The sequence below is a fragment of the Solea solea genome, chromosome 16 (assembly GCF_958295425.1).
Source record: "Solea solea chromosome 16, fSolSol10.1, whole genome shotgun sequence".
Lineage (NCBI taxonomy): Eukaryota > Metazoa > Chordata > Actinopteri > Pleuronectiformes > Soleidae > Solea > Solea solea.
Genome location: NC_081149.1, coordinates 20,446,738 through 20,463,695, shown reverse-complemented (window position 1 = coordinate 20,463,695; position 16,958 = coordinate 20,446,738). Strand labels below are relative to the sequence as shown.

General features: G+C 45.0%; 1 protein-coding gene across 1 annotated transcript; it reads left to right on the top strand.

Moving 5' to 3' along the window:
* Nucleotides 1–1,405: 1,405 nt before the first annotated feature.
* Nucleotides 1,406–16,889, top strand: LOC131475193 (myosin-16-like). Its single transcript, XM_058653121.1, has 45 exons — nt 1,406–1,584; nt 1,796–2,084; nt 2,167–2,310; nt 3,120–3,276; nt 3,768–3,795; nt 3,898–3,994; nt 4,383–4,475; nt 4,595–4,658; nt 4,850–4,948; nt 5,347–5,450; nt 5,687–5,825; nt 5,984–6,085; nt 6,177–6,343; nt 6,453–6,623; nt 6,721–6,894; nt 7,031–7,216; nt 7,441–7,528; nt 7,968–8,085; nt 8,323–8,443; nt 8,597–8,733; nt 8,819–8,900; nt 8,991–9,164; nt 10,207–10,287; nt 10,472–10,618; nt 10,712–10,816; nt 10,915–11,001; nt 11,088–11,233; nt 11,344–11,434; nt 11,779–11,835; nt 11,972–12,058; nt 12,158–12,403; nt 12,501–12,618; nt 12,701–12,828; nt 12,950–13,146; nt 13,289–13,421; nt 13,764–13,980; nt 14,087–14,223; nt 14,362–14,465; nt 14,598–14,790; nt 14,876–15,079; nt 15,174–15,299; nt 15,396–15,566; nt 15,675–15,875; nt 16,096–16,324; nt 16,424–16,889. The coding sequence occupies exons 2-44, from the start codon at nt 1,875–1,877 to the stop codon at nt 16,291–16,293; spliced, it is 5,829 nt and encodes a 1,942-aa protein (XP_058509104.1). The 5' UTR covers nt 1,406–1,584; nt 1,796–1,874; the 3' UTR covers nt 16,294–16,324; nt 16,424–16,889.
* Nucleotides 16,890–16,958: the final 69 nt, after the last annotated feature.

Sequence of the window (16,958 nt, the reverse complement as noted above, 5' to 3'; positions counted from 1 at the left end):
CAGGTGGCACTACACACACACACACACACATTACATTAGTTTATCTCTCCAGAATGATCATGTACAGCTGTTCATATGATTATGTGATTATGGGCGTGCATTTGTCTGCGAATGTACGTGTGTGTGTGTTATTCAAAGTGCCCCTGAGCAGCTGAGTGTGTTCACAGCTACTTAGTTAATTCCCATCATTGAGACTAACTTAGTTATACATCTGGGAGCACACACACACACACACACACACACACACACACACACACACACACAGGCATACACAATGTTCGCTTTCTTAACCTCTCAAAATATTAGACGAGAACAGAAAATTGGACTAATAATGAATTTCATGAATTGACCATTGAAGACCAAGAGGACAGTGAGGACATTGTCGTGTCAATTCATTTGAATGCACTAATAATAATTACTTCGGACAATGGAAATATTGCACATAGTTTAGTAAAACCATTTACTTGGTTGGCTGATATTGTCCATGTGATCATTGTCAATGTGTGTCCTTTAGTGCCCCCCTTTGGGAAAATGTGCAACAGCTGCTTCAGTTTGGAGGAATCTACATTCTGGATAAAGTCATGACAGCAATAAACCACACTCATTTATCCGAATACGCTGCTTTAAGAATACCCATTTAAGAACATGAACTTAACCTAAATAAATTAAATGTAATTCACAAAAGATCATTTTCTCTTTAAACCTTTTTGGATGTTTTAATATCAGGAAATGTTTGAGACATGAGGCATAGTTGAACCAGTCAATTGTCATTGCTTTTTTGAAGCATAATATAATATAATATAATATAATATAATATCAGTCATCATCTACCGCTTTCCTCATCTACCGCTTATATAATATAATATAATATAATATGATATAATATAAATGTATCTTCCCAAATTTCTAATGGCTGACTCTTTAAAGGGACCATGATCTCTATGGGCTGGGAGTAATTCAACTTACATCAATAGATTTACTAGATAACAATATTAATAATACATTATATTTATAAGCACCTTTCAGAACACCCAAGGCACTTAAAAGAACATTTAAAAAACAACAACCAGAAAGATTTTTGAAACATAATGGGATTGAGCAGAGAGTAGAGCAATAAATGAGTTTTCTTTTGAAAATAAAAATGATATTAGCATTAAAAAAAAAGCCCACTCCCTCTCTGTGTGTCAGTGGTTTTAATTTAAACTGTCTTACTCATCCCAAATCCCATCAGGAAACAGAGCAAAAGCAAGTGAGGGTAGAGAGCACAGGCACGGCTGGATGAAAATCGAGGTGAACGCATGAGCAGAGGGATGGAGAAGACAGATCGAGTGATGAGGGGCGAGGCAAAGGAGACGCCTTCTGTCTGTTTGATGACTTTCCAGGGGAAACCGCAACTGGAGGCAGACAGAAGACTGAAGAATTCCCAGATCCGGAGCTGCCAGGCATATCAGAGGGATGAGGCCTCAGGGTGATGGCTGATTTTAGAGTCATGACCATATCAAGAGGGGGGCCCTGATATATAAGAGCATGACTTCAATAAACACACCCATATTCATCCTTGGAGAACCTCGGCCTCCTGCGTTGGTGAGTATTTTACTGAACTACTGGACACTGTCCTTCCTCTCGCTATGTCTGTGAAGGTTATCCAGGTCATTGTATCCTCAGGTGTGTAGATAGTAGGCAACTGGACTTGGAGTTTTCTTGAGGACATCTCACCTCTTTCTCCAAGGTGTGTACAAAGTCTTCCTCTCGCTACTTGTAAAACCTCTATTTCCACTTTCTATCCATCTCTCAGCCTCTCTCTGCAGCAGTCAGTCAGTCAGGCAGTGGGTGAGTGAGCTGGTCAGTTGGTGTGTGCAGGAGAAGCAGCAGCTATGCCAGGTGGGTATAAAGGAGAGTGCGGGGACGATGTGGATCCCATGCCGTTCCTGGTTCCGTCAGAAAAGGAGCGGATGGATGTCATGAACAAACCATACGACATCAAGCGCTCCTGCTGGGTCAAAGATGAGAAGGAGGCTTTCATCGCTGGGGAGATTCAGTCTGACGACGGGGACAAAGTCACCGTCAAGACCTCCAAGAACACAGTGAGACTGAAGCATTTTGTCCTCGACATTCACTTAATCGTGATTGAAATGTTGACACAGTGATTGTTGTTCCTCTCATTAGACTGTGAGTGTGAAGAAGGATGATATTCAGCAGATGAATCCTCCCAAGTTCTACCAAGCCTGCGACATGGCCAACCTCACTTTCCTCAATGAGGCCAGTGTCATGGAAAACCTGCGCAGCCGCTACGTCAGCATGAGGATCTATGTAAGCCCGTCACTCAACTCAACACAGTTAGTTCAGGTTCAGCCACATTAACGGGTTACTAAAGGGGTTTTACACCTATTCTACACATAAGAAGTTGATTTAGCTCAAGCAGTATAAGCATACTCAGTCCATCACTCATTGTCTACTGCTTTATCCTCCACATGAGGGTTGGAGGGGCTGCTGATGCCAATCCCAGCTGAGATGGGGTGAAAGGTGGGGTATAGCCTGGACAGGTCACCGGTCCATCACAGGGACACAGAGACAAACAACCATTTACACTCACATTCACACCTATGGGTGTCCAATGATCCCAGGACTAGAAAAACCACACACACACACACACGATGGGGACATGCAGAAAGGCCCTTGTCAGTACTAACCCAGTTTATGGTCTACAACTTGCTGAGTTGTCGTGTGGCAAATGTAGGATCCAGTATTTTTAGATCTTAGATCCTACAGACAGTTATCGAGGATATTAAGCCACTGCAGCATTCATTTGGTAAAAAGAAATTGTAGCTTAAATGTTTTATAGTGCTCTTACAAGTCCCCAAACTCTTTTGGAGAGAAACATTCAATCAGTACAAAAGTAGGCCCATAAGTAATTATGTAAACATCTTGGCAAGTAGAAAGCAGATTTAGAATAAAAGACATTTCATTTATAATAAACTCATCCCAAAAAAAAATGTATTATAGATCCATGCATTGTGGTCTTTTCTGTCTTATTGAACCAGGCGTTTCTCTCTTTCATTGTTCAGCAACTATTCTGGCGCAAACCTCACACCTTTTCATTTCTCCCCTCCCACATGAAGACGTATTCCGGCCTCTTCTGCGTGACCATCAACCCGTACAAATGGCTGCCCGTCTACGGTGCTAAAGTGGCCCAGATGTACAAGGGGAAGAAACGCAACGAAGTCCCTCCTCACCTCTTCTCCGTCTCTGACAACGCTTACCATGACATGATGATGGGTGAGGACATTGCAGGGAATAGAATAAAATAGAATAGAATAAAATACAATGGAAGACATGGAGGGAGACAGACACAGAGGGGGGACTTTAAGGACCAAAGGGAGGGAGGACATTTCAGTCAATCACAGGTCATCGATGAGTGAGGGGAGCGAGCCAAAGTTGGTAAAGCGAGGTAAACATGCAAGTGGTATGTGGTGATTTGGTAATCACACAGTTATACTCTGTGGAAAGAGGGAGTGGGGCAGTTGCTGGAGGTTTGTAATTATTGCAGCTTGCGATGATTTGTTCAGGGAATAGAAAAATACTTTACAGGCCATTATGTGGCACCGGGGGACAGCTGACAGCTGCCTGTGATGCTGCCAGTGCTGACAGAGAACATCAGCAGTCCACTGATCTACTCTGAGGGAAATCAGCAGTAATTAATCTCACCTCACGCACACTGTCTCTTTGTTTCTCTCCTCTCCTGCCCCCTGTATGCCCCGACGCTGCAGAGCATGAGAACCAGTCTATGCTGATCACGTGAGTTTCTTTCAGTAATCAACTAATCTATAAAAGAGGTTGTATACCATGTAGTCCGCATGTGTCCCTGTTACTAATTCCTTTTTGGTGAATTTCCTCTAGTGGAGAATCCGGTGCTGGCAAGACTGAGAACACTAAGAAGGTTATCCAGTACTTTGCCAATGTTGGAGCCTCTGGGAGCAAAGCCTCAGACTCCAAGGCAAGTGCATTTTTACACATCCATGTAGTTTAAATGCATATGAATAACTTCAAGAGTCAACTCCCTGTGCATTTATTTGGAAGTGTGTTACTTTTAATTTATACAAACAATGAAAGGACTAGGTCAATATAATTCTGTGTTTTAGAGGGGACAAAAATGTCTCCTTTCATCCTAAATGTTGCAGACCCCTAAACACTGATGTTCTTAAAATAAAAACGATGATACACAGCAGTATTCCACTTTCTGATCGACAGCTTCAAATTGTAGGTCCAATATAGTTTTTGGAGCGTGACCTGTTGACCTACAGACGGTCATGCAGAATACCCTGGCCTCTGGATTTCTGTATTAACTCATGCGTCTTAAATAATGTTCTGTCCTCTCTTCTCAGGGCTCTTTGGAGGACCAGATCATTCAGGCTAACCCGGTGCTGGAGGCATTCGGCAACGCCAAGACCATCAGGAACAACAACTCCTCACGCTTTGTAAGGACGCACACACAGAAACATGGCTCACATCAGTAAAATAAAGGACACCCACACCAAAATAGTACAAATCATAAAGACAGTCATGATCAGTTTTATGGGTCTGCGTTTTGTTTCAGGGAAAGTTCATTCGCATCCACTTCGGGCCAACAACTAAGCTGGCTGGTGCTGATATTGAGACTTGTGAGTGGCTTTGATGGTTTTATTCTTTTACTGCTACTATGTTTCATCCAATAAGACTAGATATCATTCTGTAAAACCAACATTAGCATGTGCAAAATAATTACGATAAGTGGATCCTCATAAACTGTTTATGTAACGATGTGTCTGCTGTGTTTTGTCCCCCCCTCTGTCTTTGTGTGTTTGTAAATCAGATCTCCTAGAGAAATCAAGAGTGATTTCCCAGCAGGCCGCAGAGAGAGGATACCACATCTTCTACCAACTCCTTTCTGGAAGGAAGCCAGAGCTCATAGGTGAGACACAGAGAGCTGCGCCGCCATTAATTGATCATAAATAAACAGTTTAAACATATGGTTTATAAAGAGCAATGAAGCAACTGGGGTAGTAAGAAGTGAATGGGTGAACAGGCTTTAAGTTCTGAATGTAGCACATTCATACACACTTGTTGACATGTCTAATTTCCACTGCCAGTGTAAGGGTGAAATAAAGTGATTATTGTAGCATAGAATGAATTTAAATCAATTAAAAGATCAATTAGAAAATAAATACATATTCAGGTCTGTGGGTGAAGCTCCAGGAGAAACACTGATCCAAGTGATACCATAGTAGCATCCATTCAACTGTGTGGTTTTCCTTCAGGGCGACGCATTATTATTGTGTTGTTGATGATGATAATGACTGTGTTTTCCAGAGGCGCTGTTGCTGAGCCCAGACCCCAAACAGTATGTGTGGGTTTGCCAGGGAGTGACTGTGGTGGACAACATGGATGACGGAGAGGAGCTGCTGCTCACTGATGTCAGTCAACACCTTCTTCTCTCATGTCTCGTCTCAGAGCTTCCTCGCGTCAGCTGGTTTTTACCACGCTGTGTATTGATTTCAAAAACTGTGATACCATGAATTAGAAATCTGCTCATGTGCAGTACGTCGATTAGCCCGTTCAAAGTGCTGCTGTCTCTCCATGTCTTCATGACTGTGGTGTTCGGCACTAATGATCTCCTCTTCTCTCTCTCTCTGTGCTCATGCGCCCACAGGAGGCCTTTGATGTTCTGGGCTTCACTCCTGAAGAGAAGATGAGCATCTACAAGCTGACTGGAGGCATAATGCACTTCGGCAACATGAAGTTCAAACAGAAACCGAGAGAGGAACAGGCTGATGTGGATTCCAGCGAGGGTATAAAAAGCCCTCCCTCTTTTTCACTTTCTGTACATTAACATGTCTCTTTATCTTCAACTCTCTCTACCCTGACCATGTCCCAGTTTATATCTGTGCGCCTTATTTCAGCCACACTTGTTGTGATCATTTCATTCATTATCATTTCCTTCTCAAAGTGGCTGACAAAGTCGCCCACCTCATGGCCATCAACTCTGGGGAGTTGCAGAAGGGCATAACGCGCCCCAGGGTCAAGGTCGGCAATGAGTTTGTGACCAAAGGTAATACAAAGACACGGTTCAGTTATTAAAATATTGGGAACAAAGACTGTTCAACAAATGCACACACCCACTGTCCAATATCTGACCTCAGGTCAGAACCAGGACCAGTGCGTGTACTCCATCGGTGCTCTGGCAAAAGCCATCTATGACCGCATGTTTAAATGGATGGTGACCCGCATCAATAGGACCCTGGACACCAAGATGCAGCGTCAGTACTTCATAGGAGTACTGGACATTGCTGGCTTTGAGATCTTCGAGGTGAGATACACATGGATTTATTGGCTGAGATATTTGTGTGTATGCTGTACTTCAGGTCACCTAATATTAATAAAATCCACCTCACCTCTGTCGATTTCTATTTCTCCAGTTCAACAGCTTTGAGCAGCTGTGCATCAACTTCACCAACGAGAAGCTGCAGCAGTTCTTCAACCACCACATGTTTGTGCTGGAGCAAGAAGAGTACAAGAAGGAGGGAATCGACTGGGTCTTCATTGACTTTGGTCTGGACCTGCAGGCCTGTATCGACCTGCTGGAAAGGGTAACGCGCTCACGAATACACAGTCGGCATGAAGCACACAAACATGGATGTTCTGCATCATTCACTGTCTTTCTCTTTTTACATCACGTCTCTCCAGCCTATGGGGATTTTCTCCCTCCTGGAGGAACAGTGTGTGTTTCCAAAGGCGACAGACGGGACCTTCAAAGCATCTTTGTATGACAACCACCTGGGCAAGTCCAACTTCCTCAAGCCAAAAGCTGGAAAGAAAGGAGCCGAGGCCCACTTTGAACTGGTGCACTATGCTGGCACTGTGAGTACTGGACCACTGTTGGAACATCTGACATGTCCCTACACAAGGAGACACTCGGGGGCAAGCGCATGTGTTTGTGTTTACTTTGTGCACTTAAATGAAATTGATTCACTTCAGCGGTTTGTGCCTTTCACAGGTGGGTTACAACATCACCGGCTGGCTCGAGAAGAACAAAGACCCTCTGAACGAGACAGTGGTGGGTCTCTTCCAGAAGTCCTCCATGCCCCTGCTGGCTCTGCTCTTCAAAGAGGAGGAGGGCACTGCAGGGACCAAGAAGCAGAAAAAAGGATCTTCCTTCCAAACAGTCTCCAACGTCTACAGGGTAACTCACGGAGACACGGACATGCACATTTGATTCTGCCTGAAAGTTAACAAGCACATTGGACATCAGAAAAAACTGTCAACACACACACAACACAACCTCACTCAAGTCCGAACCAACCATCAAAACACACATGACACACCAGTGAAACCACAAATATCACCAACAGACTCACACACTCACAGGTGTCCATTAACTTCATACAGTTTATCTCTGCTCAACAGGAACAGCTGAACAAACTGATGAGCACTCTGCGAAGCACTGCTCCACACTTTGTCCGCTGCATCATACCCAACGAGTTCAAGAAGTCAGGTCAGAGAGTGTGTGTGATGTTCGATTTATGTATAATAATTAATCAAGCCAGTTTTGGCATCAGCATTTTTTTGAATAACTATTATTCACCAATTATTATTTAGTGCCATCAGCCAGTTATTGCTATTTATGTTAGATAGATATATGCCCCAGCTGTGATCAGCTGAAGGCAATATATTAGTCGCACTCCAGGCAGAGCCACTCTTTTACCAAGGGCAGCTCATTTACAGTAAATGGCACTCCTCTCTCACTCACTTCTTGCTAAACCAATGCTGCCTCACACCACTGTGTGGTTCAATAAAAATAAATGAACGTGTCACAATGCTAAGGTCATAGTTACATGTTTTCCCGTGAAATACGCTGATGAAAGTTAATGATTTTTGGGCTTGTTAGTCACATTCTCTCTCTGTGTGTGTGTGTGTGTGTTTCATTTTCACAGGTGTTACAGATAATCACCTGATCTTGCACCAGTTAGCCTGTAACGGCGTCTTAGAGGGGATTCGTATCTGCAGGAAAGGATTCCCCAATAGATTACAGTATCCAGAATTCAAACAAAGGTCTGACCCAATGACTTTTACATTGATCTCTGTAACTTGAGTGGCATCTCCATTTTCTTCAACTGCACTAATGTTGCATTTCAGGCCATAAAGAGGTGGTTTGACGCTTTTACATGACACTGCGTACAAAGTGCTTTTAGCTGCCTCCATTTTAGAAACATAACTTAACATGGGATATATTTTGAGGGATTTTATGAACTGTTCTTTTGTTGTTCTCCTCCTCCTCTTGTCTTCTAGGTACTGTATTCTCAACCCCAACGTTATCCCAAAAGGGTTTGTTGACAACAAGAAGGCCTCTGAGTTCATCCTGGGCTCTGTTGGTCTGGATAATATGGAGTACCGCATCGGTCACAGCAAGGTACATCAGCCGTATTTGTACAAGTGACACACACTGCTGACACCAACAGCAGATAGTTACAGTCACTCACGTGCTTCACTTAAGGACAATTTTGAGATACTTTCATAATATAAATGAAATCACAATGTCAATATTTTACATTTCCCTCTCCAGGTGTTTTTCCGTGCAGGCGTCCTGGCAAAGCTGGAGGACATGCGTGACGAGCGGCTGGCGAGGATCATAACCTTGCTGCAGTCTCAACTCAGAGGAACTCTGATGAGGATCGAGTTTAAGAAGATGGTGGACAGACGGTCAGTGTGTGTTGGTGTTTTTAGAGTGGGTTCTCGTGACAGTGACTCACTTCTCTAACCGCGTCTCTCTGTGTGGGTGATGCAGAATTGCACTGATGGCCATCCAGCGTAATGTCAGGAAGTTCCTCCAGTTACGCTTCTGGGGCTGGTGGAAACTTTACACAAAGGTAAAACGTTGACTTTTTCCCTGCTTGATGAATGATAGATTACCTTTATCATCATCATCATCATCATCATCATCACCATGTCTCCCACAGGTGAAGCCCCTTCTCATGGTCGCCCGCCAGGAGGAGATTTTCAAGGCCAAGGAAGAGGAGCTGAGGGAGTCAGTGGAGAAGGTCAAGGGGCTGGAGGGCAAGATCAAAGATCTTGAGGGGAAGATGGTCACTCTGTCACAGGAGAAGAGCGACCTAACCCTGGCCCTGGCTGCAGTAAGTGCACACGGGCACATAATGGGACTCGGATCATACAGTAGTGAGCGAGTTAGTGTGCACACATGCTACATAAGCTACATGCCATTGCAGCTTTTAAATCATTAATATAGAAACACAATGAAAATGTCGATTCTACCAGTTCACCCTTTATGGAAATAGAGTTAAACTGCATAAGAAAGTGTTGCAGAGACTGTGTGTGTTTGCATGAATCGATCAATCCATTTTGTACGGATAAAGGGAAAGTGGATAAAAACCAGTGTAGAAATTGTATCTTTGAACAAATGCTAGTTAGACCCAATATGATGATATTGATACATTAGAGCAGGGGTGTCAAACTCAAATGACCTGGGGGCCAATGAGCATCTAGTCTGGTCAAGCGGGGGCCGACATAGAGGAAAAAAGTGGAAAAAACAACTATTTAGTAGCCAGTGGTCAATATAAGATATTCATTATGAATTGCAAACAGAATTGCAAAGTAAAAGTGCTTGTTTTGATATAAAATGATTCAAAATAAAAACATATTCATGATGCACAAAAACAGAGAATTAAAATTTAGCAAATAATGACGAGGATAATTGTGATTAAAACAGCTTAAATATATGTCATTTCATGTTGAGTGTAATACATTTAATAAAGCAATGATTACAACCGAATGTCTTATTACTATTATAAAAAATATTGCCAGCCAATACATTTGGTCTTATATTCTGTCTCTATTCCATCACCTCGCACAGTGGTGGGCGGGCCGCATGCAATTGATAGGAGGGCCACATGTGGCCCCCGGGCCACCAGTTTGACACATGTGCATTAGGGAGTGTTAAGACTGATACTCCACAAAAAATCACTTCACTTGTCTCAAGAGGGTGGTTCGGTACACAAAGATCAATCAGTTGCTATCTGCATATCTATCATGGGCCTGAGATATATAGTGAATAAATGTGATGCTGCTGCCTGTCAAAGTATAACAAACTAAATACAAATGTCACTGGCAAACACACAGAGATGCACTGCATTCACGTATGTGTCTCTCTCTCTGCAGGAGCAGGACACGCTAGGTGATGCTGAGGAGCGCTGTACCCAGCTGATGCACCAAAAGGTCCAGCTGGAGGAGTCACTGCAGGTAATTTACCTCTAATAGTGAACAATCAATAACTGATGACTGACAATAATATTAATCAGGGGATGTTTATATGAAGGGACCACAAGATCACAGCCACAACTTGCCATGTGCTTTTGGATTATACATCTTGAAAAACATGGATAAAGCGATTTGACCTTGTGTTAACAAAAGCTGTGAATTTAAGGATCTGCGTGAGCGCCTGGAGGAAGAAGAGGGCAACGCAGCTTCTCTTCATGGCCAGAGGAGGCAGCTGGAGGGGGAACTGACTGAGCTGAAGAGAGACCTGGAGTCTCTGGAGTCCACAGTGGCCAAGACGGAGAAGGAGAAACAGGTAAAGGGGAGGAGGATGAGGCTGGATGGGGGGGACGACACTTGTGTAAATGTTTGATTTAATTATTAGATTTTTGTTCAATGTTGTGTTTAGGGTCTGGACTACAAAGTGCGGACTCTGACAGGTGACCTGAGCCAGAGGGACGACCAAGTCGCCAAACTGCAGAAGGAAAAGAGAGCCCTGGAGGACCTGCAACAGGTAGACCAACCGTGAACACTAAGTTTATATTTACAATGACATATTATTATGACTTTAATAGCAAAACAATTCATGTATAATATTCATAATTTATTCAGAAAACCCTGGAGGATCTCCAGACAGAGGAAGACAAAGTCAACCATCTAACTAAGACCAACAGCAGGCTTAACACCCAAGTGAACGAGGTACAAGAGTCCTGCACAGAAAGACTTGATACGTTTGTCTGAAAGACTCTTTAAGACCTTGTGTATCTATGTACATATATGTATAGCTTGAGGACAGCTGGGAGCAGGAGAAGAGGATCAGGGCAGAGGTGGAAAAGGCACGGAGGAAGGCAGAAGGAGACCTGAGGATGACCATAGAGAACTTGAACGAGATGGAGAATGCAAAGGTCGATCTGGAGGAGGTCATCAAGAAGTGAGACCCCCACACACACGCACACATCATCTCTACATTTTTACCCACAGGAAACTCTTATGCAGCTCCTTATTCATGTATGCATCGTCTCTCTCTCTGTGTTCTTCTAGGAGAGACTTTGAAATCAGCAACATGAACTCCAAGATGGAAGACGAACAAGCTCTGAGCTCCATGCTTAGCCGCAAGCTCAAAGAGCACCAGGTACAAGTGTTTCAGCGACTGTTGGACGACGCATGATTTAGTAAACCGTGTGTAACTCCCAACCAACATGTCCTCTATCACCATCATCAGGACATCATTTTAATTTGCCCAAAACTCCCGGCTAATGACCAAATACCCTCCAGGCCAATGGCAGCAGCTTTTAGTTTAACTTTAGCAAATGTTGCAAACTGATAATTAGCTTGTGTATGTTGTTTTTCTCCAATTGTTTACAGTTGTATTACGGCTTATGACATTGCTGGCCTCTGACACCTCATTGTGGTGTGTAATGATTTTAAAAAAATGGCATTATTTTGTTGGTATCACGTTGCATCTCTTTCTTTCAGGGCCGCATTGAGGAGCTGGAGGAGGAGCTGGAGGCCGAACGAGCCATGAGAGCTAAGGTATACATTTTAACATCCATCTTTTCAGCCGTTATAAGATAGAAAAGACATAAAACGGCCATCACAAAATATAAATAATTATAAATATAAATAAGCTGAAACGTGGGATATGACAGTCAACACTGTTCTCTGACAGGTTGAGAAGCAGAGGGCCGAGCTGTCTCGAGATCTGGAGGATCTCAGTGACAGGCTGGAGGAGGCTGGAGGAGCCACCGTGTCACAGGTGAGTGTGCTACAGACAGCTGTGAGTCTTAGCCTTAGCACACAACTCTAAAATCATCTCTGCCCTGTTCATCTCTACGTCTGCGCCACCTTTCATCAGATCGAGCAGAACAGGAAGCGGGAGACGGAACTACTGAAGCTGAGGCGGGAGCTGGAGGAGGCTGCGCTCCAGTCAGAGGCCACAGCGGCCGGGCTGAGAAAGAAGCACTCAGACGTGATGGCAGAGCTGGGCGAGCAGCTGGAGAACCTGACCAGGCTGAAAGTCAAACTGGAGAAGGACAAAATGAGCATGAAGGCTGAGATCGAAGATCTAAGCGTCACCATAGAGACCACACAGAAAGCAAAAGTATAAAGTCATTTGTCTGGTTAACTCCATCAACAAATGACATCCGACAGGAATGTGAACTTGTAAACTGTTGTGCTTTTTGCCTCTGTGTCTGTAGATGAACTCTGAGGTCCACGCTCATAAGCTGGAAGACAACCTGGCAGAGGCCAACGCTCGCCTGGCTGAGCTGGAGCGCACTCAGACTGAGCTCAACTCCACCAAAATCCACCTGACTGGTGAGAACACACCAACACAGTTTAGTCATGCTTCTCATAGTCTCATCTACTAGTGTTTTGATATTGTTTTTTGTGTGTGAAGTGGAGAATAATGATCTGAGCCGGGAGTTGGAAGACGCGCAGAGTAAGCTGACGCAGGCGAGCAGGCTGAAGGCCTCGCTCGCCCTGCAGGTGGATGAGCTCAAGAGGCAGGTGGATGAGGAGAACAAGGTACGCATGTGCACACTCACACAGACTTGTAAAACCTCTCACGTGGGTTCAGTCACATTTCTGCAGATGAAACATGCACATAAACTCATAAAATCAACAATAATGACCTGTCTTTCTGCAGGGTCGTAACACAGCCGTGGTGGCCTTGGCCAACGCCCGCCATGACCTCTCGCTGCTGAAGGAGCAGCTGGAGGAGGAGTCAGAAGCCCGTAGTGAGCTGCAGCGCCTCGTGTCCAAGCTCAACGCTGACGTCACCTCCTGGAGGAGCAAGTATGAGACAGACGCCATCCACCGCACTGAGGAGCTGGAGGAGACCAAGTAGGTTAAACCAACCTCAAGCTCGCGACCTCTGAGTTTCATATCAGTCCTATGCTTTAATAAAAATAAACCAGTGTTCACGCTTTTTTAAATGAATCTCCCAGTTGACTCTCCATCTTTCCTTCCGCCCACTCTCCTCCAGGCGCAAACTTGCAGTGCGTCTCCAGGAGGCTGAGGAGGCAGCGGAGGCGGCCCAGGCCAGAGCTGCCAGCTTGGAGAAGATCAAGCAGAGGCTGCAGGGAGAAGTGGAGGACCTCACCATAGACCTGGAGAAGGTGCACACATACACACACACACACACACACACACACACACATGCACACACTCATACTCATACACTTATTTCTATGCACTTGCTCTAAGAACTTCTCACGCTGCTGTATCATGAATTAATTTTTAACCCTTAGGAAAAAAATGACATGCCGATCTCTGTGGCTGACTCACAGATGTGTAACTAGTGTGATAAAACTGAAATTGCAGTGGGTTAGAAGCTGAAGAGGAGGAGGAGTGCTGTCTCTATTGATTATCCTAATTATTTTGTGATCTTTCTTTATTTGACTTGCTTGTATGTTTACTTGCTATTTCAGTTCAAGTTTTTATGTTTTAACTGTGACTAGTCCAATGCGGCGGCGGCAGCTCTGGACAAGAAACAGAGAGTTTTCGACAAACTGGCGGCCGAGTGGCACCAGAAGAATGAAGAGCTGCAGCTGGAACTGGAGAGCAGCCAGAAGGAGAGTCGCTCCTACATGACAGAACTGTACAAGCTGAAGACGGCTTACGAGGAGAGCCAGGATCACATAGAGACTGTCCGCAAGGAGAACAAAACCCTCTCAGGTGCCTCTCTAACAGTACAGTCGATTAAAATGGGGACTGTGTGAGCGATGTGACGTCATCCTCATAGAACAGGACAGAGTGATGTTTTGTGTACTTCTCTTTACAGAGGAGATCAAGGAGTTGGTCGACCAGCTTGGCGAGGGAGGCCGCAGCGTCCACGAGCTGCAGAAAGCCAAGAAGAAACTGGAGGTGGAGAAGGAGGAGCTGCAGCTGGCTCTGGAGGAAGCCGAAACTTCATTAGAGGTGCAAAGGACTCTAATGTCGAAGACAAAACTGAGCTTGTGCCATATTATTTTTTTATAAAGGATTTAAAAGAATGGCCAAAGCAGGAGCAAATAAATAAATATGTTTGTCAAAATGTGGTGTTTTATGTATATCCAGGTGGAGGAAGGTAAGCTGGTGCGCGTGCAGCTGGAGTTGGCTCAGGTCAAAGCTGACATCGACCGGAGAATTCACGAGAAAGAGGAGGAGTTTGAAGTCACCAGGTTAGACTTACCGTATCGAGCATGAGCAAACATGTATCAAGGCTGCAACAGCCACAGTGACCTCATATTTAGTCATATCACCAACGCCATGTCTACTGCCGTTACTCAGCTCTGTGCATTTGTGCTGTCCAGGAAGAACCATGCGCGCGCAGTGGAGTCGCTGCAGGCCAGTTTGGAGGCAGAGGCCAAAGGTCGAGCCGAGGCTCTGAGGATGAAGAAGAAAATGGAGGGAGACTTGAATGAGATGGAGATTCAGCTGGAGCATGCTAACAGGAACAATGCGGAGCTGGTCAAAACCCTCAAGAAGCTGCAGCAGCAGATCAAAGTGAGTTTTATTTGAAAACTATTGAACAGGAAAAAAAACAACTAATGCAATAATGTTTATTTCCCGCTTGCTACGTCTAACCCAGGATCTGCAGGTGCAGATGGATGAGGATGCTCGTCAGCATGAGGAGCTGAGGGAGAAATTCAGCCTCCAGGAGCGGCGTCTGTGTCTCATGCAGGGGGAGATGGAGGAGCTGAGAGGAGGTCTGGAGGCATCCGAGAGGGCCCGCAAACAGATCGAGCAGGAGCTGGTGGACACCACAGAGAGGTTCAGCGAGATCAGCATGCATGTAAGCGGCTCCACTAGGAAGGCTGCAGAGAGCATCCACGGGTGAACTGTGTCCTTTAATCATATTATCTCATTTATTTTTCTCTTCGCACCAGAACCAAAGTCTGACAATTCTGAAAAGAAAACTGGAGGCCGACCTCACTCGAGTGTCCAGTGAGAACGAGGAGCTGATCTCAGAGTTTCGTGCCGCCGATGAGAGAGCCAAGAAGGCTGTGACGGACGTGAGAGTTACCTGACACATATTCAGACAGTTTCACTCCCATGATTTGAATTGAGTTCAAAATGAACCGTGCAGAAATATTCGTGTCTGTGTCCAGGCAACACGACTGTGTGAGGAGCTTCGGCAGGAGCAGGAACGGAGCTCCCACCTGGAGAGGATCAAGAAGAACCAGGAGCAGAACCTGAAAGACCTCACTATGAAGCTGGAAGAGGCTGAGCAGCTGGCACTGAAGGCCGGCAAACGCACAATCCAAAAACTGGAAACCAGGGTGAGGGTGCTGGTAGAAACCGAACACAAGGAGACGTAACACCTGGACGAGGCCTCTCGTCTCATCAGACACGACCTCACCTCCACTCCTTTATGACTCTCCCTCTAGATCAAAGAGCTGGAGAACGGGCTGGATCAGGAGCAGAAGCGCCACACGGAAACGGTGAAAGCTCTCCGCAAAGGAGAGCGACGACTCAAGGAGCTGATCTTCCAGACAGAGGAGGACCACAAGACCAACCAGCGCATGCAGGAGCTGGTGGAGAAACTCCAGAACAAGCTCAAGTGCTACAAACGGCAGATAGAGGAGGCTGTGAGTAGGAGGGAGTCACATTGGATTTAACACCAGTATGTGTGTGTGTAACCTTGCCTCATGTCAGTCAAGAATTGGACAAATTTAAATGTCTCAAAAGCAGAGAGTTGAGGGATCATGCAGAGGTGATGTTTTTAAGCTCCCGCATTCTCTCTCTCTCTCTCAAAGAGAAGTTAGCACGCTCATTTGACTGACAAACATCTGATCTGTGTCACTGCAGGAGGAGCAGGCCAACAGCAGCCTGTCCAAGTACAGGAAGACAATCCACGAGCTGGATGACGCCGAGGAGCGCGCAGACATGGCTGAGATGGCTCTGAATAAAATGAGGACCAGGAATCGAGCCTCGACCGCTAAAGGCTTCACCTCAGTGGAGATCGTCCAGGTCACAAAGCCCAGCAGTGGAGGACATGACGGCTGAAATGGACACACGAGAGACACACTGCCAGCAGGTGAGCAGACACACACCAACTCACAGCAAAACTATCCGAGTATGTGATTACAAAATCCTGTCTTTGATGATGGAACATGTCTGTTTACTCCCCCCACAGTGACACACTCTCATTCAGCCCTCCAGGAGACACTTCATTGAGGAAGTCTGAGCACAAGCACCCTATAGAAAGTCTTAAAAAAAAGCCTTAAATAAGTCCTTAACATCACATAAGTCTTAATCAGTATAGTCATAGGATTTGTTTTTTTGTTTCAGTCCATTTTTAGCCTGCATGACTGAGTCTGTCTTGAATGTACTTGTAGGTGTGTGACTGTCAGGAATAGAGTTGTGTTTGTGTGTCTGTTTTGGGGATCATGTAGTGTCTCCTAGTTTGTGTATAGGTGTTTTGGGGTGCATGTGTTGCGCATTTCTCCTGGTTAGTGTCAACAGACTGGAGGGAGGAGTGGGATGAAGCTGTGTTCTCACGTCAACGACAGAGAGCCCACCTGTGTGTGTGTGTGTGTGTGTGTGTCGCTCCTGCGTGTGTTACAAACGTGTAATGACATGCTGCAGAGTCTTAATAAACTATAAGCAAGTGACAGTGTTTCTTCTTGTTGTTATTATTATTATTATTATTGCAAAGAATGAAGCACATA